General features: G+C 60.6%; 1 protein-coding gene across 2 annotated transcripts; it reads left to right on the top strand.

The window, feature by feature from the left end:
• The first annotated feature begins 6419 nt into the window (after positions 1–6419).
• On the top strand, positions 6420–18512 carry TNNT3 (troponin T3, fast skeletal type). Of its 2 annotated transcripts, XM_054524104.1 has the most exons (11): positions 6420–6434; positions 8838–8861; positions 9547–9565; positions 12161–12206; positions 13442–13558; positions 13653–13730; positions 14053–14166; positions 14267–14376; positions 14549–14639; positions 16684–16724; positions 18248–18512. In XM_054524104.1, exons 5-11 carry the CDS (start codon positions 13475–13477, stop codon positions 18300–18302), a joined length of 573 nt encoding a protein of 190 aa, XP_054380079.1. In that variant the 5' UTR covers positions 6420–6434; positions 8838–8861; positions 9547–9565; positions 12161–12206; positions 13442–13474; the 3' UTR covers positions 18303–18512. The 2 variants fall into 2 exon arrangements, with proteins under 2 accessions (XP_054380079.1, XP_054380081.1); XM_054524106.1 differs by lacking the exons at positions 6420–6434; positions 8838–8861; positions 16684–16724; positions 18248–18512 and having other exon boundaries at positions 9438–9565; positions 14549–15514.
• The last annotated feature ends 271 nt before the right edge of the window (positions 18513–18783 follow it).

An 18783-nucleotide genomic window follows, 5' to 3' on the forward strand; every position in this document is an offset into this window, starting at 1 on the left:
AGGTGCAGGACATAAGTGGACAGGGGCTGGACTGGGGCAGGACGGGGCAAGAGTGCGGGGCTGGGCTTCATCACGTCCCCCAGGTGCAGGACAGAAGTGGACAGGGGCTGGACTGGGGCAGGACGGGGCAAGAGTGAGGGGCTGGGCTTCGTCACGTCCCCCAGGTGCAGGACAGAAGTGGACAGGGGCTGGACTGGGGCAGGACGGGGCAGGAGTGAGGGGCTGGGCTTCATCGCGTCCCCCTGGCTGGAGGCTGGAGGAGCTGGTGCTCATAAGAGCCCCCACCCACCCTCACTCCCCTGGACACGGTCCCCCTGACTTGTGCCGTCTGATCAGGCCTTGGCCACCCCTCCTGAAGTCCACGGGGGGACATGGGACAAAGCAAAGGTTGGCTGGGTGGAGAACAGGTCTGGGGGCATGGTCAGGGCCACAGCAAGCAAGGGGCAGTGGCTCTTGCCTCCCCACCCTGCCCTGGCCCCGTCACCTTCCAAGGAGGGAAGGGTGATGCATACGTGCCCAAAGAAACTGACCACATAGTTTATTTTCACGCAGCCCCTCCGAGGCAGGCACTAACTGGACACCTGCTTTGCTTCTCAGCTGTTGAAATGCCATCCCCTGCCCCCAGCACACCCCTGCCACCAGCCCCTCCCCGCAACAGAGGCAATGACACAGGCCATACTGGGGAGGGACAGAACAGCCTTGTGTTGCTTCCAGGCGCTCAGCAGAAAACCAGGTGCCTCAGTTTCCCCACTTGGAGAGTGGGCCTTTCCCGCCTCAGGTCGGGGGGCCTTGAGGTCACCCTGCCTGGGGGTGTCGGGACACCCATGTGACTCTGGCCTGGGGGGACAGGAGGGAAATATGAGGAGCTGGGGAGGATCTGGGTGCCTGAGGGTGAGGAGGCCACTGTGGGCCAAGGAGGGCTGGGCTGTCACACCCGCCTCACCCATGTCTTGGGTTTCTGGGCAGAAATGTCTTGCCTATTTCTGGACGCCTCAGCTGCCACTGGTTCCTTATAAATAACCCACCCCAGGCGAGGGCCACGCTGCCCCCATCTTGTGGCAGCCAACAGGTGTCAGCCCAGCCAGGGTCAGGGGTGGGCACAGCAGGCGGGCCCAGGCTCCGCTCCCTCCCTTCACTGACCCTCCTTCTCCTTACAGAGGATGGCCCTAGAGGAGTCTGTGGGGTTTGGGGCCTGAACCAGCTGGGAGGACAGCACGAGGGGCTGGTGGGGTTGAGGACTGAGGAGAGCCTGGCCCAGCCGTGGCAGTTACAAGAGGCTTAACCTGAGGGGCAGCAGAGTCTCAGGAAGAGATTCTGGGATAGGAAAAAGCTGCCCCCGTTGCCTGGAAGACAGCTATCTGCTGGGTAATTTTGCATGGAGCTTAAGTTGCTCTGGGAAAATTAACATTCTTGACAGAGGGTTTGGAAAACAGTTCCCACCTCAGCAATGCAACGTAGATGCATTTTTAGCTGATGAACGTGTGTTTTTCTTATACAACACTCCCAGGGGGGACCGTAACTATTGTCTTCGGGTAATCTGTACTGTGTTGTAATGAACTTTGTTTTCTAAAACCCTGGCCAACATGCCGGTGCAGCTGCTCAGAGCCTCCCCAGGCCTGGCCGCCCAGTGTGCATGGTGGCCAGCTCACAGAGAGACAGTCCCCAGCATGCTGGCCTGGCGCCACCACCGCACATGGACAGGGCAGCCAGTCCCGGGCACGGAGCTTCCCCTAGACAGGGACAGATCCAGAGCATCCTCGGGACCAGGGAAAGCGGCCACAGGGAGGGAAATGGGGGGGCTCTTCTGTGGGCTCCTGCAGTCCAAGTATTCCTTGCACAGAGCCCAGCCCGGGGGGGTGCACGGGAAGCAGCCCAGACCCAACCCAACGCGCTCTGGGGCTCAGCCTCAATGTTTTCAGGTGACAGGGGTAACGAGAAGGAACAGCTTCCCTGCTCTGTGATCTTGGAGGAGGGGTCCTCAGAGGGGTGTGGTGGGACACACTCTGGGCACCCCATAGGAAAACAGGCACAGAAGGGAGCTTTGGGCTCAAATAGGGAAGAGGGGTTCTCATGGGGAATGGTAGGGTGAGCAGATTACTCATCTTGGGGAGCCAGCCTCGGTCATCCAGGGGCTCCCAGGGAGACCCTACCTACACCCACTGGGCAGAGAACACCCAGAGACAGGTTTCAGCTCCATCAGTGGGACCTTTCCAGTGTCTAGAGCGGGCTGGACGGCACACGGCCTGCATTCTGGATGACCCTCCTCAGGGGACGCCGTGGAGAGGATGTCTGCCCTGGGTGGGGGTGGACGCCACGACCTTCCAACATCCCGTCCAGCTCCAAGATTCCAAGCTCCGGGCTGGAGCCAGGGCAGGAAGAGGGGACAGAGTCCGGGGCGCCAAGAGCTGGGAGGGGCCAGGATCCCTGGAGAAAGTGGGGGCCCAAGGAGGTGGACTCACCCAAGGCCAGAGCTGGCCCCCAAACCCTGCCTGTGGTCCCCCCACAGCGCTGCTCCAAGACCCCATCCCCCATCCTACGCCCAGGCAGCTCATAACTCTCTTTCCATCCTCTCTCTCTCTCTCTCTCTCAATCTCTCTCTGCAGAAACCACCCACCTTCACCATGTCTGACGAGGAAGTGTGAGTACCCAGCTGGTGGCTGCCCCCTGCCCGGCTCGGGACCCTGGCCCCTTGGCTTCTGCGGGGCTGGAGCACGTGCTATCTTGCACAAGTCCAAGCAAAGCCCAGCCTCACCACCTCTCTCTCTTTCTTTCTCTCTCTTTCTCTGCCCCACAGTGAACAGGTGGAGGGTAAGTGCAACAGCCATTTTCTTTCTACTTTCTGCTCTAGAAGGAAGGGTCACACGTGGGCAGGGGGCTGGACTGTGCATACCATGTGTCCCCTTGGCAGCCCTACATCAGCTGCATCCCATGGGTGGCTTCTGAGTGACCCCCGGAAAATAGCTGTCCGACTTGGGGGCCTCGTCTTTTCCCCGACGTGTGGCCACACGGTCCTGAGGGGCCTGCAGGTCAGGCTCTGGGTCCTGTCCCTCCGCTTCTCTCATGCCCACTGTGGGACTTGGGCATCCAGGACCCCTGAGCTCTCCAAAAGCCACCATCATCACCAGAGCCTCTGCCTTCCCTAGCGCCTCTTCTGGGCCGAGGACCCCTGATTCCACGCCCTTGGGCAGGGGGAGTCGCTGGCCTGTCCAGGGCTGGGACACAGTGGCCTCTCATCATCCTCCTCCCTTCGCGGGCTGCCCCTTCTAATGTGGTTCCCCTCTTTTGTTCTGTCCCAATGCAGAGCAGTACGAAGAAGAAGGTAATTCTGGCAACCGCCGGAAGCCCCCCCAGCCCCTCCTTGGAACTTAACCCCCGTCTCCCGTGTGGCGCTCACAGAACCCCCTCCCCAGGCTGCTCCAGGCCGCCTTGAGCTTGTCAATCAACCATCCATCTTCCTCATCATTAGTCATTAACAATCACCATTCATCATTAATTAATGATGATGAATGAGTCGTTAAATCATCACTAACCCCTGTCTCTTTAATCGATTAATATGCATTCATGATCCTTCATTAATCCTTCATCCTCCGTGTGCCACGGTGTGTGGGGTTCGCTGGGGCTGGTCATGAAGGCTGCACTCTCATTAACACCAGGTGCCCCGCCATGCCCAGTGTTGCTATCTCTCTGCTTCTCTCTCTATCTCTGCCCTCCCGGCATCTCAGAGTCTCTCCATCTCTCTCCAGTTCCTTTCCGTGTCTCTCTTGGCACCTTTGTCTCTCTGTGTGCCTGTGTATCTCTCAGCTTCTCTCTGTCTCTGTATCTTTCAGCCTCTTGGTCTCTGTGTCTCTCTGCCTCTCTCTCTCAGTCTCTGTCTTTCTTGGCCTCTCTGTCCCCATTTCTCCACCTCCATCTCCATCTCTGTCTCTCTGTGTCTCCATCCCTCCATACCACCCCCCCACCCTGTGCTGCAACCCCGGGTGGAGCCTGGAGCCCCCTCCCTGTGCTGGCCGGGTGTGGTCTGTGGGCGTCTCCATCGTGCCTGGGCAGGCGTGGGCGGGTGTGGGCGCACCTGGGAACCGTGCGGGGCGGCGGTTCTCAGGCCGAAGGCGCTGCCCCGGAATCCCTGGCACCCGCTCAACTGGGGAGCGTGTTCACGCAACCTTAACAGGCAGGGCTGTCCTGTGAGGAGTCCTGAGTGCTATGTTTTGAAAATATTTTGAAAACACTTGGCTACCCTAACAACGTGAGCAAAACATTTATTTTTCTGCCGAAAAGGTGGAAAGACTCATTTCTGCGAGGGAAATACGGCACTGGGGAGCAGCTGCGTGGCAGACTGGGAGGCCACGGAAGGGTCTTCCTGCGACATTTCTCTGAAGACCCCTCAGTGTCAGCATTGTTTCCGGGTGCACTCAGAGCCGGGGCTTCCCGCAGGCCCTGTGGGTTCTGTCCCCGTTCTCACTTGAGTCACCTGCAGAGCAGGACTTAACAAGGGCCCCTGTGAACAAGCGCCTCCAGGCATGGGAATACCAGGCCCCCAGGAGGGTGGGAGGGGCGTCAGAACCCCTCTCAGGGGCCGGGCCCAGCCCAACTGACAGTGACCAGTTCTGCTGGTGGGAGTCCGTGCTCCCCGGGGCTGGCCAGAGATGCAGGACTGAGCCCCATCTTTCACCCCAGCCAAGCGAGCCCCAGGCCCTCTTCTCCCGGCCAGCTGGCCTCCTGTCCTTGCGGCCTGAGTACACTCTGATCACTGTCTCTGTTCCCTCTCTCCCCCAACCCCGCCTTCTCCTGCTCCTGGCTTCTCCGGCTCTCAGAGGAAGCCCAGGAGGAAGGTAAGTGGGGTCCAAGGCCCCGGCCCCCATGCCCACTCCCCAGACTTCCCGCCCCACCCAACATTGACCTCCACCCCGCCTCCAAGGATTGCTGTGTGTCCCTGTCTAACCCTCTCCTCTCTCCCCTGCCACCTGCAACCCCCGGCTCTCCTCAGCTGCAGAAGTCCATGAGGAAGGTATGAGGACACAGGACTTCTTGTCCCCATGTGGGGCCCGGGGCCTGGCTGGAGCCCACATGGGGGTGGCGGGGACGGGGAGGGGGTGGAAGCCACTAGGTACCAGCCAGCCAAGGGGCCCCCACATGTGGCCCTAATGTAACCCACTAACCGCGGCCAATGCTTGACCAGAGAGAGAATGGGGTCTCGAGGGTGGGCCCCCTTCCCCACAGCCCCCCAGGCAGTAGGGCCAGGGACTCCCCGGGCAGGTGCAGGCTGGGCTGCTGGTCAGCAGGGCGTCTCCAAGCATTGGGCAGAGGGGACACGTAGGCCCACCCTAGTCCTCTACCCCAGGGTAGGCAGTCGAGAGCCCGTGGTGGCGTCGACCCCTGGGCCTGGCCAGGAGGCCCGCCACATCTTGGGACAGCACAGAGTGAGGGGAGAGAAGGCAGCTGGGGGCAGAACCCTGCAGCCTGGCACACTCAGCTCCCTCGTGCACGTGCCCTCGTCAGCCCCGCAGGCCCCCTCACAGCCTTCTGCTGTGAGACCCTTGAGGTGCACACAGGCTGGGAGCAGATGGGAGGGCTGGGGTCCCATGCCCAGATCAGCGGGCAGAGCCATCATTGGTGCCCAGGGCTGCCAGCACCCTTGGAGGGTGGAAAGAATCCCATCAGGGAAAGAACGAGTGGGCCCCCAGCTGTTGGGATGGCAGGAAGTGGGGGTCCTGGGGACACCTTCCATGGCCCGTCTGTAGCTCTGCCTCCCAGGGCTGCCAGCACTGCCTTTGTGGGCCCCTGGTGCCGCCCAGCCAGGCTACAACCTCGCACATGGGCCTTGGTGCCCCGGCCAGAGGCACGGACACCCTTCTGGGGGCGCCCCAGGACAGACAGGGGATGGGGGCGAGCAAAGGAAGGCCTAGCCCCAGTACCGAGCCTGCTCCACAAAGGGCAAGAGCCACAGCTCCCAGCCATCCTCTGAGCCTCAGTTTCCCTAACTGGGGTGCTCCCAGATGCTGAGAGCAGGGTTTGGGGACATGGGACTGGGGCGGTGGCCGCGCCTGGGCTAACTCTGACCGTGTCTTGCTCGCTCCCCGCACGCACCCCACCCTCGGCCTCGAGTGGCGATGGGCCGCTTTTCCATTAACCTCGGACCCTTCTCCTTTGACCTCTGACCCGCGGTTTTGCCTCTTGTTCCGTGGCCTCCTTGGCCCATGAAGTTCATGAACCAGGTACGTGCATGACTTCAATGCCACATGGGCACGTGTGGCCATGTGGGGGGTGCAGGACCCAAGAAGGAACAAGAGGGGCCGCGTAACCCTGCACAGCCCGGCCTGCTCGCTCTGCCGCCTCGGCACCCTCCTCTCTGCGCTGCCACCGCTCACACTGGTTCTCTCTCCCTCCCCCCCTTTCTGCCCACCATGATGCTGCTTCTGCAGAGGAAGTTCAAGAAGGTGTGCCGGTGCTCCCCAGCCTCCAGGCCAGAGCCCCCGTCCTCCCTTCTGTTCTCTCTCGCTTCCTCCCTCTTGCCCGCCCCTTGTGACGTTTGCCACCAACAACTGAACCCGTTCTGGCCTCTGGGCTGGGGACACAGTGAGGACCCTGGCTTAGGAAGGGCTGGCCAATGCGGTGCAGGCTTCCTCTGTGTCTCCCAGGCAGAGAGGATTGATTCCATAGCCCGGGGACAACGAGCCTCTTCCTGGGCTGCCAACAGGAAGGTGGGAGGTGGGGGTGGCCAGCCTTGAGGCCGAGGCAGAACAGGCCTTGGGAGGACGGTGCTGGGGTCCACTGGGACCCTCTGGATCCACCAGGGTGGGGTGGGAAGAGCGCAGGAGAGGCCTCCACCCTGCCCCAGTTAGCAAGCCAGAAGCGGGAAGGTAGGGAGGGGTAAGGCGGAAGGGAGGGTGGAGGGGCAAGTGGAGTGAAGCAGAAAGGCAGGCTGAGGCCCAAGGTGGGGACGCTGGGGACCCAGAACAGCCAGGGGCCATGCGTGCAAAGGCCCAGTCAGGTCCCAGCATCCCACCCATTGCCTGGGCCCGAGCCAGACACACCCGGAGTGAGGAGGCCCCCTGGGTGGGCCTGCCCTCCCTGGTAGTGGGGCCGGCCGTACTGGGTGGAGGTCAGAGAGCTGCACATTCAAGTCAGGGGCCCCAGCTGGGGAGCGCTTCTCGGCTCCCCCCATTCCCGGGCCGTGAGGCTGAGGGGCTCCTCCCTGCTGGGCCTGAGCTCTTGCATGACTAGAGCCTCAGAGAGGCCCCTGGACAAGAAGGGACATGCTGGGAGGGGGATGGGACTCCAGCCATGCAGGGAGGTGTCCAGGACATGGCCTGTGGGGATGACAGGGTTGCTGGGCCACTCTGGAACCAGCACTGAGGCCAGCGGACAGACAGACAGACAGCAGGGGAGGGTGGGGCAGGAGCAGAGGAGGCAGGGCCGCAGGACAGCTTTGCTGCTTGGCTGTGTGCTTGCTCCCCAAAAGCGCTCAGCCTCTCACCCGAACTCGCCCTCCTCCCTGGCCGGCCTTCCCACCCAGAGGGGCTCCTCAGCCACACACTGCGTCCAGCAAAACCCTTAAGTCAGGGAGGCCAGGGCGGGCAGCCCATTCATCGTCCTCACCACGCTGTTCCTTCTGGGCCCTTGGTTGGAACGCTCAGCATGCCCCACCGCTCACTCCCGGTGCACACGCGCCCCAAGGCATCCGGAATGGGTGACCTCAGGCCCACCTGCAAAACCAAGAGCGCTGGCGGGCTCTCTGTGGGGTGCAGGGGGCTCCCAGGCAACCGAGGTATCTGCCAACGAGGAGGACTCAAGGACCAGTGCCCCCCAGGCCAGGCACTGGAAAGGCAGGACCCCCACTCCCAGGCCCAGGCCTGCTGGCCTTAGCCAAATGCAGGGGACGGCGCTGGGTCAGACTCGGAGGGCCAAGGGCATCGCATGTCAACGGCCTTGCTGCCACCTAAGGCCCAGAGCAGGGACTGAAGGGACAGGATGGGCGGGTGCCACTAGGCCAGCGGCAGACCCCCCTCCTGGGCCCCAGCCGGGCCAGGCCAGCCAGGTCCACCCCAGGGTCTAGGAGCAGAGTGTATCCTAAAGGAAGCCACCCCTTATTAGGGTGGCCAGGGCAGGCCAGGCAGACCCCAGAGGTGGCCAGGGAGAGGTAGCAGGGGGGTCCCAGAGGGGCCCAGTCTCAGGACAGCAGCTGTGTGGTAGTCAGAGGGCAGGTCCCAGGGAGGTCAGGGATGAGCGTGACTGGGCTCCTGGCCTATGGATGGGGGCATTGGTGGACATTCTGGACTCAGGCTGGTGCTGAGACCAGCAAGGAGTTAGACAGCACGTTGCCAGCAGAGGCTCCTGAGGCCTGAGGGCTGTAGTCATTCCATGAACTGCTGGGTTCCACCCAGTAACACAGACTTTACAGGCAGGGGTCAGGCTCCGGGAAGCACGAAGCGAAGGGGCTGCACCCAACCGGCTGCAACGCACTCTTGGTGTGGAGGGTCTCAGATTCCAAGGTTGGCCCTGCCAGACCCAAGAGGACAGACTAGGGGGACAGATGAGACCCAGTGCCCTTAGCCCCCAACCTTGCCCCGCGAGGTGTCCGTGTCCCTCCTATTCTCCACTAGGTCTTCCAGGCAGGTGCTCCACTGGGCACCTAGCCCCTTCCACCCCCTCCCCAGGCATTGATTCACCGGCCCCAGCTTGGGGCACTTGTAGGGCCCCGCAGGCACACCCTGGAGAAGACAGTGTCCGAGTGAGAGGGGTGGGCCCCTTGCCCGCCACAGGCCCCTTGCCCACTGATCCCCCGCAGCTGTGCTGGCTTTTCTCTTGCATGTGTGCTTGTGCCTTTTGCTACCTGGAAGACACCGCAGAGGAGGACGCGGAAGGTAAGGGCCCGTCCCCGCCGCCGGAGATGCAGGACCCTGGCTCTAGCCGACGCGAGGGAAAGAGGACAGGCTGGGGTCTCTCACTGCCCTGCCTCCTTCTCCCTCTGTCCTCTTTCTCTTTCCCTGGCATGGGGGCCTTGGAGGGCCAGGTCTTGCTGCTCCGCATGGTGCCGCTGGGGTTGGGCTGCCAGGATCTGGCGGATGCCACCGCTCCGAGCTTCTGCCACACAGTGGAGGGGGAGTAAGCAGGACCAGCCAGCAGTGCCAGAGCCCGGGCCGGGCACGCCCCCTTCCCCTTTCTCCCAAGCCCCTTTCCTCCCAATCTTCTTCCCGAGCCCCTGTCCTCTTTCCTCATCTCCTCCCTTCCCAGCCTTCAAGGATGCTGCCTGTCTTGCTCCTATTTCTTCCCTACCTCTTCTTCACCCTTCCTCCCGGCCCCAGGCCCTGAGCTCTTCCTCTCCGACCCTGCCAGGGGCTTTTGCAGGCCTAGAGCAGAAACAGGACCCTCTTGTTTCTGGGGGTTGGGGGTACGCCCAGCTGAAAAGGATGGCGGCCTTCAGCGAGGGGGAACCCAGGGCTGCAGGCCGCCCAGTCTCACCCAGGCTGTCTCTCTCCCTCTCCCCACGCTGGTGTCCCTCTCCCCATGCTGGTGTCCCTCTCCTCACACTGGTGCTGTGCGGACCAGAGGAGAAACCGAGACCCAAGTGAGTGTGGGGTCCTGGCAGGCTCGGCGCTGAGCGTGTTCTGGGGTGGGGGCGGCCAAGTGAGTGTGGGGTCCTGGCAGGCCCGGTGCCTCATGTGTTCCATGGTGGAGGCAGAGGAGTGAGCCAGGGCCGGATGCCTGGAGCCTGCATTCAGAGGGACGCTCAGAGCGCAGGGTGGGAGGGATGATGAGGGTCACCTGGGAGATGGGCTTGGGAGGCCCAGCAGGGTGTGATTTTGCCCAGGGTCATCCGGTGCAGACAAGGAGGGCTTCCTGCAGGAGGAGGCTACTGATGAGGAAGGAGGGAGGAGAGGTGGGTGGGAGAGAGTCGAGGAAGGAAGGGGGGGCACCGGGTGCAGGGAGTGTGGCCACTGCAACACCCCACGGCCTTCAGGGGACCACACCATGCCCGGCCATCCTTCTAGGACTCCCAGAGCCCTAGATGTGAAAAGCGACAAGAAAGTGAGTCCAGAAGTGGAGAGAGGTGGGGGACTCAGCCCAGAAACCCCCTTCAGAATGATACCTTGACCGCGTCCAAAAGAGCTCACTGTGCAGGGGCCCCTGCTCCCCTTTGGGGCAGAATTCAGAGGAGCTTGTCCTCATCGCACCTGCTTGTGAGCACTTCAGGGGTTGTTTTTTTTAATGCAGCTCTTCTGACTTTTCTGCTTTTGATTGGTATTCACAAGCCACAGCACTCGCTACGTGATTCACCATTTTGTCTCTCGAGCGCTCTTGCCTGCGTTTTGCTCTGCGCGAGGTGGAATCTTAGAGCATCTTAGCACACTCTCACTGTTGGCTCCCACTTGGGGAGCATTGCAGATTCTCAGAAGAAGAGTGAGAACATCTGAAGGGTACAGCCAGCATATTCCCATCCTTTGCACTGTATTTTTCAGTGATTTTAAGTACAGTAATGCCGGATCATGAGATATTTTCTCATTTTAGAAAAATTGTTTGTGTTTTCCTTATGAAAATAAAACACCTCATGAAAGAAAATTTGGAAAATATATAAAAGTCAAATGAAGAAAAAACGTCATCTATAATTCTGCCACCCAGCCAGCCAGACTGTGGAAAAGAGCAGAAAGAAATAAAAAGCCTTATTTCTTCCTTTTTTCCATGCATAGCACTTGGAAAAAAAAAGATTTAAAGTCGGCCCTGTTTTTCAAACATCGTACCGTCTCTACGACCTTGAATTCTGCTTTTTTTAAAATTTAGCACTATTCATAAGTATTTTTCCATGTTTTTACACAGTCTTCTTAAATATTTTGAATGGCCACATAATATTCCATCAATTGGACAAACCATAATTTTCCTAACCATTCCCCTATTGCAGGCTTTCCCCAATATTTTACTATCATAAATAACGCTGGTTGGAAAGCGTTTTCCGTCTTTAGGGTTATTTCCGTAGGCCACATTCCCAGAACTGGAATTACTGGGTCAAAGAGTATGAATGTTCTTAAGGCTTTGACATCCACTGCCAAATTGCTTTCCACAAGGGCCTGGCCAACGCCGTCTCCTACGTGGGATGTGAGCGGGTCTGTGTCCCACACCCTCCTCACCCAGGGACAGGAACGTGCTTTTACATTGCAACCTCTGATGGATGAGAAACGGCACCTCATGGTTGTTTGGCTTTGCGCCCTAACAGTCACTCGGGGCCAGCGTTTCCCTGAGTTTGGGATGGGTCGTCTCTTCTCTGAGAACTCGTAGCTACGGCCATTGCTCATTTGTCTCCTGGTGGAGGAATCTCTGTGTTTTCTTAGTCATCAGTTTGCATAAGGATATAAGTCTTCTCTGTATTTGCTGAAAATATTTTTTTAGTCTTTTTTTTTTTTGCCTTTCCATTTTCCGTTTTTTTTTTTTTTTTCACATACATAAGTTTTTCATTTGCGTGGCGTCATCTGGCCTTGTTTCCCTTAGAGGCACCTTCTGGTGCTTCTGAGCTTAGGAAACCCTTTCCTGCTCCAGTTTCTGATTGATATTTAGTTCCACTTTCTTCTAGGGTTTGTTGGAAAAAATTGTTGTTGTTTTAACTCTTTGCTGCATCTGGAATGTATTGGTGAGAGGAGGGGACTGCACACCCAGCCAGAGAGGGGGCCTCGTTTCCCCTTCAGATTGCTTTCTTCCCAGCCCCTCTCCTCCTTCCTTTGGGCCCCCAGAGAGAAAGATGAAAGAGGGGCTGGGGAAAGGCACAGACTCGCAGCAGCCATTCCTGCCCAGGGAGGCCACCGCCACCCACAGTGGCCGTAGCTTCTCACCCGACCTGGCTGCGTTTGTTTATCTGTTTGAGAAGGAAGCAGAGGTGCCCTCCCTGGTAGCTGGGGTTCAGTGACATTGCAATGGCCAGAAGCCAAAAGGCAGACGGTGGTGCTGGAAGCTGAAGCCTTCTTGAGGGGCTCAAGCCACTCTCAGGATGGTGGTCTACAAACTTCATAAGAATAAAGCTGGGGCAAACGTGCCACTAGGCGGGCATCCTCGGCTGGGGGCAAGAGCAGGACGGCAGGCACCAGGGTCAGCAGGGGCCAGTGGGGAAAGCGCCAGGCTGACCCTCTGGGGTGGGTTCCCGGGTCTCTGCTCACGGGCCTCTTTGTCTCCTCTTCAGACTCACTGCTCCTAAGATCCCAGAAGGGGAGAAAGTGGACTTCGATGTAAGTTTACGGGACTCTGGTTAACATGGCCACGGTTTCCCCACACCCCAGCTTTTGGGCTCTAGGCTAGGCCTCAGAAGGTCACTTCCTCCCAAGCAGCCAGAGCCGGGGCCTCCTGGGTCCAGGCAATTCTACCATAACTTATTCCTGGGCCAGAGGAAACCCCTCTAACAATAAACATCTCTCTTCCCTTCTCCTCCATCTATCCTTCTATCCATCCATCCACCCACCCACGTAAGCTCCTACCCATTCACCTATCCATTCATACACCCACCCACCCATCCACTCAACCATCTATCCATCCATTCATCCACCCAACCACTCAACCACCCACCTACCCATCCATCTTTCCATCCATCCATCCATCCATCCATCCATCCATCCTGCCTAACTTCCATCCATCCAACCAGCCACGTATCCACTCACCCATTCATCCATCCATCCACCCACCCAACCACCCATCCATACACTCACCCACCTATCCACTGACTCATCTCTCCGTTCACCTACTCGCTCACCCACCCATCCACCCATCCATCCATCCATTCATACCACTCATTCATCTACTCATCCATCCATCGATCCATCTATCATCCACTTACTCACGTAACCATCCACTCATCCACCCTCCAACCCACCCATCCACCCATTCACCCATTCGTCCTCCCATCCACCCACCCACCCACTCACCCACCATCCACGCATCCTCTACCATTAATCCACACGTCCATCCCTCCACCCATCTACCTATCCATCCATTCATCCATCTATCCATTTCTCCAATCATCCATCTATCCACCCAGTCATCTGTCTCCATCCTCTCTCACTCATCCACCCACCTATCAGTTCATCTGTTCACATGCCTATCTATTTATCCAACAATTTCTCTCATTCTGCAGTCTTCTCTCTGCCAGGCCCATGCAGGGCATCTCTGAGGATGATGACAGAGCCAAGTCAGGGCCAGTTCATCCTAAGGATGCCGAGGACCTTATGGCTGGGCACCATCCCTGCTGTGTGTCTCAGGAATCAGGCCACCCTAGGCCTCTCTGAGGATAGCAGCCATGGCAATATGGAGAAGGCAAAACATTCCTTGCCACTTGCCATTTTCATGGTGGCCGAGGGAGTCAGGGCTTCTCTTCTGGGGCAAGGGAAGGGACCTCTTGCTGCAAGGCAGGCCAGGCAGGGCAGAGGTTGGAGAGAGGGGTGGGGCTCACTCCCACTGCCCCTGCCCACAGGACATCCAGAAGAAGCGTCAGAACAAAGACCTAATGGAGCTCCAGGCCCTCATCGACAGCCACTTTGAGGCCCGGAAGAAGGAGGAGGAGGAGCTGATCGCTCTCAAAGAGAGAATCGTGAGTGGGGCAGTTCAGGTTGCAGCAGGGGCTGGTGGACACCCTTGGAGGAGCTGGGGACAGGGCTGAGCAGACCCCCCTTCTCTGGCTGCAGGAGAAGCGCCGTGCGGAGAGAGCGGAGCAGCAGAGGATTCGTGCAGAGAAGGAGAGGGAGCGCCAGAACAGACTGGCGGTGAGGGCACCATCCGCACTGCTGCCTCATCAGTGAATGAGCCCCAGGCCCAGAGAAATACAGGGGCTGAGACCTTCCTCCTCCTGGGGTTCCTATTGTCATTGGCCAATGATCAGAGCCACTGGCTAAGGCCCCAGCGCCCTGCAGAACCCCTTGCCAGAACACAAATCCTGGCCAAAACCTGGATCTTCCTTCCAGATAGTTCTAAGCCCAGGGTGGGCCCTTCCAGACAGCTGTAAGCCCAGGGTGGGTCCCTAAAGCCTGCCCAGAAAGCATAGCCCTCTCTCCATCCCTGAGCATCTTGGGGATGGGGTCTCCACAGGAGGAAAAGGCCAGAAGGGAGGAGGAAGATGCCAAGAGGAGAGCAGAGGACGACCTGAAGAAGAAGAAAGCTCTGTCTTCCATGGGAGCCAACTACAGCAGCTACCTGGCCAAGGTGCGTGCCGCTGCTGGGAGCACGGTGGCAGCCTTCAGCGTGGGCTACGCCCTGCGCCCTCCTGAGACCAGGCCCCTCTCTTTGGGCCTGTCCCCTACAGGCCGATCAGAAGAGAGGCAAGAAGCAGACGGCCCGGGAAATGAAGAAGAAGATTCTGGCTGAGAGACGCAAGCCGCTCAACATCGACCACCTCGGTGAAGACAAACTGAGGTGAGGGGTGGGTGTTGTGGGGTTCAGCCCCACGGGGTGGCCCTGCAGGAGCTGCCGACTGCTCCTCAGGCTGCCAAGGACCATGCTCCTCAGTGGCTGGAGGAGGACTCCAGGGGCCTGGCCCTGCCTTTGGGGCTTATTCAACGAAGCCCCACCACTTCCTCTGCCCCAGGGATAAGGCCAAGGAGCTCTGGGAGACCCTGCACCAGCTGGAGATCGACAAGTTCGAGTTTGGGGAGAAGCTGAAACGCCAGAAATATGATGTGAGTCCTGGCACCTCCGGCCCTGGGGCCCTAGCGGCTTTCACCCACCAACCAGAGCAGCCACCTCCCTGCGTCCCTACCAGACTCTGGACCTGCCCACCCCAGGGACCTGGGCCCTGAGAGGCCCACACAGGCTGTTGCCACTGACCCCTGGCTGAGGCTACTCTCCTGCTGGGGACTGTGGCCAGAGCCCGTCCTCCTGGCTGGCCATGCAGCACCCTGAGCGATGAACCTGGCCCCTTTGGGAGGCCTTGGTTACCCCTGCCATGAGGACTGTCATGGCAGAGTAGCCATGGCCAAGTGGACTCAGGGTTCATTTTCGGAACCACTTTAAGCTTACAGAAAGTCCCCATCATCACCCAGCTCAGCCCCGGGGCACCGAGTCCGTCTGGTGTGGGGTGTCCTTTCCACAGAGCCTCCTCCGCAAACCCAGACTCTGGCTTCCACCAGGGCCCCAGACACCTGCTTCCTCGGGGCAGGCAGAGAGGGGTGACACACTGCACCCCGCGGTTGGGAAAGGGGGCCTGGGACTGTGCCCCTCTGGGACGGAGCAGAGCCACCATCCCATGCAGGCACTATTGCTGCGGGCAAAGCTGAGACTGGGGAAGGCAACCTGCCTGGGTGGCCTCAGGGGCTGGGGTACAACGTGGGAGCTAGGATGGAAGCCAAGCTGCTTCCCACCCTCCCAAACACCCCTGTGGGCTCCAGGGGCAAGGGGTGAGGGGTGCAGCCATGGGCGATCCGCATGCTCGGGGCAAATGCAGACACTCCAGCATCACCATCAAGGCCATGACGTCCACCCTCCAGCACCGCCAGAGGCCCCAGGGGAGGGCAGTTGTGCCCATGGGGCTTGTGCTCTACCCAGGTGCAGCGGGTGCGGGGCGACCAGTCCAAGCCAGCCGGGCAAATCCGAGCTCCTTCTCGGGGGTTCTGGGCAGGCCACCTGTTCCACCTGAGCTTCCGCGAGCTCCCCTCCGACAGAGGCAGGGCGATTACACTCCCTCCCAGAGCTGTCCCCAGGGGGTCCAGGCATGAGGGACAGCCCTGACCTCACCCTCGGGGCTCTCCCAGAGGGGCTGGCCCCGAGATGGGCTTCACAGCACAGGACCCAGGCCCTTCCCATGCTGTGTTCCCAGAGCTGAGTCAGGGACCCACTGGCTCTGGATAGATGCGGCCACAGTGGGCTCCCAAGGGCTCCAGAGCCTGGAGGGCCATCACCAGGCCAAGCTAGCCCACAGCGGGGCCTCGATGCCCCAGCCGCCCATCCAGCCTTGTAACCATCTTGGTCTTTCTAGATCATGAATGTCCGGGCCAGAGTGCAGATGCTGGCCAAGTTGTAAGTAGCCGGGTCCGCCCTGGGCCAGGCCCATGGGTGTGCGCTGCACGGTGAGGTGAACCTCTCGCATGGCTAAAACCTGGATCGCTCAGGATGCTGGCGGCAGGGGGCCTGGAGCCTTCCTCCTGCCCCCGCTCTACCCTCGTGCCTGCAGCCAGGGGCTTCCCAGTGGCCGCTGCCCTGTTGGCAAGCGAGGAAGGGCCCCCACCTTCCCAGGAGCTCCACCTCAAGCCAGCAGCGGCCACAGAGTGCCCCCGGGCGCAGGCACGAGGGCGGGAGCGGCTGGCCCAGGAGCAGGAGGGCCGCTCGGAGCTCTGAGCTCAGCGGCTGAAGGGAGCGGGAGCTGGGAAGGAGGGGTCTGCAGGCCTCACCTGCAACCCTCCCCCGGCCCCATCCATGCTCCGTGCTCCCCGCCCCACATCCTGCCGCAGGCTGAAGGTAAGTGGCCAGCTACGGGCTGCTGTGTGTGGCAGTCCAGGCCAGTACAGGCCGGCGAGAGTAAGTCCAGGCACGAGCCCGAGGGCCACGGGACGGTGTCCCCCTGCACAAGGAGCCAGGACACAGTAAGGGAGCCGAGGAGCCCTCATGGGGGCCCAGCAGCCCTGGGTCGCGCAGCCCAGCCCACCCTGCGGTGGAGACAGGCCTTCACCCAGTACACGCAGGCCTGGCCCTCGGGTCGTTGCAGTGAATCACTCATGTTGTTCACAGATCACCACGCTCAGGAGCCGTATTGACCAGGCCCAGAAGCAGTGAGTAGCCCTGCCGTCCTCGCTCCGCACTGGGCACAGGGGCCCTTGGGGCCAGCCGCTGTAGCCAGTCCCTAGCAAGGGCCGGTGGTGGCTGGCCTCGGCAGGGCAGTAACGAGACTAACCCGGCCAGGCCACCCGGGCCAGCATGCCCAGGCCTGTGGCCAGGGACCCGGAGCCTCCTCCCTGTCCTGCACACAAGGGAGCCCTGAAGGATGGCAGAGTCAGGAGGAGGGAGCCCAATGGGGCTTGCCTGTCACGCCCTCGCCCCGAGTCTGGCACTGGCTGCAGGGAGAGGGCAGCCAGGGGACCCCTAGACGGGGCTACTCGGGGGGTCTTTGGTGTGGCCAGCCTGGGCCCTGGGGTATCCCGCCAGTGTCCCACCCTCCAAGGGAACCTGGGACAGGGAATTAAGCAGTCAGGGCTTCATCACCAGCCCCTCTGTGACGCTGGGCAAAATCATGGACTCCTCAGGACGGTGAAACCTCGTCCATAAAATCATGTCCCCGGGGGCTGTGGGATCCCTTGACACGGCTACTCGACCACCTGCGTGGGGCTGCACCCAGGGTGCCCCCGGCGACGCCACGCTGGGGATCCTGTCACCGAGCCCAGCTGCACAGCCAGTTCCATTTCCCCAAGGATCGCAGTGTTCGGGGGCTACTTGGAGTTTCGATGTTTTCTGGGATTCTTCTCCCTCCTCCTGTAGCCCTGGCTTCCCTGCGGCGCGCAGGGCAGGCTCCTGCGTGGTGCACGTGACCTCATGGCCTCCTTGTTGTGCCATCGGGGTCGTTGCAGGCCCCTCTGAGGGTGGGCAGTCGGCGTGGTGTGCATGTGCTGAGGGTGCCCAGGAACGTGTGCATGTGCTGAGGGTGCCCAGGAATGTGTGCATGTGCTGAGGGTGCCCAGGAACGTGTGCATGTGCTGAGGGTGCCCAGGAACGTGTGCATGTGCTGAGGGTGCCCAGGAACGTGTGTGGGGGCCTTTGCCAGCCAGGTGTCCTGCTGGGCAGCCGCATCTGAATGGGGCCGGCCTCGCGGGCCGGAGCACTCCTGTTCTCCACCCGCCTTCGTCCCTCACCCGCATCCAGCTACTCCTGGTTCGCGGCCACTTGAAGGCCTCAGACAAACGGGGCAGGCTCCTGGGACTGCCACCCCTCAGAGGCCACCGTCTGGAGGGGCATGAGCTCTTTCGAGGCCAAGCGTCTAGGATTATCATTATCTGCTAAGACAGTCTTCCCCAGCTCGGGGGTCTGTCTGCAGTGGTACCTCAGGCAAGGAAGGGAGGACAGAGGGAGGGTGCCCTGGGCTCACGTGCCAGCCCTCTAACCACACTAACGATCTAGGCCCACCAGGCACAGGTGAGTGGGCACTGCCTGGACTGAAGCTGGGTGTGCGCCGTGAGCTTGGGTCGGGCCTGTGCCCTGAGAGCAGCCTGGGGTCAGGCTGAGAGTCCACCCAGGGTGGGGGACCAGGAGAGGCACGGCCAGAGGCCCTGACCCTGAAGGATCACTTGCTTCCCATTTGCAGCAGCAAGAAGGCTGGGACCCCAGCCAAGGGCAAAGTCGGCGGGCGCTGGAAGTAGAGAGGCCAGAAAGGCCCCTCGAGGCAGAGACCCTCCGCCCTCTTGCACACCAGGGCCGCTCGTGGGACTCCACATCCTCCAGCCCCCACAATCCTGTCAGGGGCTCCTTGACAGTCCTGGGGGTGGAGAGGCCATCCCGGGGCATCCCCCGCATCTCTGTCGTTGCTGCCTCCATCCTCTGGGGCCTGTGAATAAAGCCGCAGACCCCCCTTCACAGTGTGTACTTGCTTCTGCATGGGGGCCCCAGGGGACACGGGAGGAGGCAGGTAGGGGCTAGCCAATGGCACAGCGTCCTGGTCATCTGCGGGACCAGCTCAGGAGGGCACTGGCCAGCACGTGCCACCTGCTGCTACAGCCAGGGCGGTGCCTGGATGCCCATCAGACGCTGCCCACAGCTTTTCCCTCTAAAACGTGGGCTCCATCCCCGCCCAAGCCTATAGGACCCCTCCACTCTCCACTTCCATGGGCTCTTTGTGCAGAA

This window comes from Pongo abelii, chromosome 9 (genome assembly GCF_028885655.2).
Source record: "Pongo abelii isolate AG06213 chromosome 9, NHGRI_mPonAbe1-v2.0_pri, whole genome shotgun sequence".
NCBI classification, from domain to species: Eukaryota; Metazoa; Chordata; class Mammalia; order Primates; family Hominidae; genus Pongo; species Pongo abelii.

Coding starts and splice junctions, on each gene's coding strand:
- TNNT3 (XM_054524106.1), top strand. CDS start 13,475: ATGGAGCTCCAGGCCCTCATCGACAGCCACTTTGAGGCCCGGAAGAAG. Junction 13,559..13,652: donor TCGCTCTCAAAGAGAGAATC/GTGAGTGGGGCA, acceptor CTCTGGCTGCAG/GAGAAGCGCCGTGCGGAGAG. Junction 13,731..14,052: donor AGCGCCAGAACAGACTGGCG/GTGAGGGCACCA, acceptor GGGTCTCCACAG/GAGGAAAAGGCCAGAAGGGA.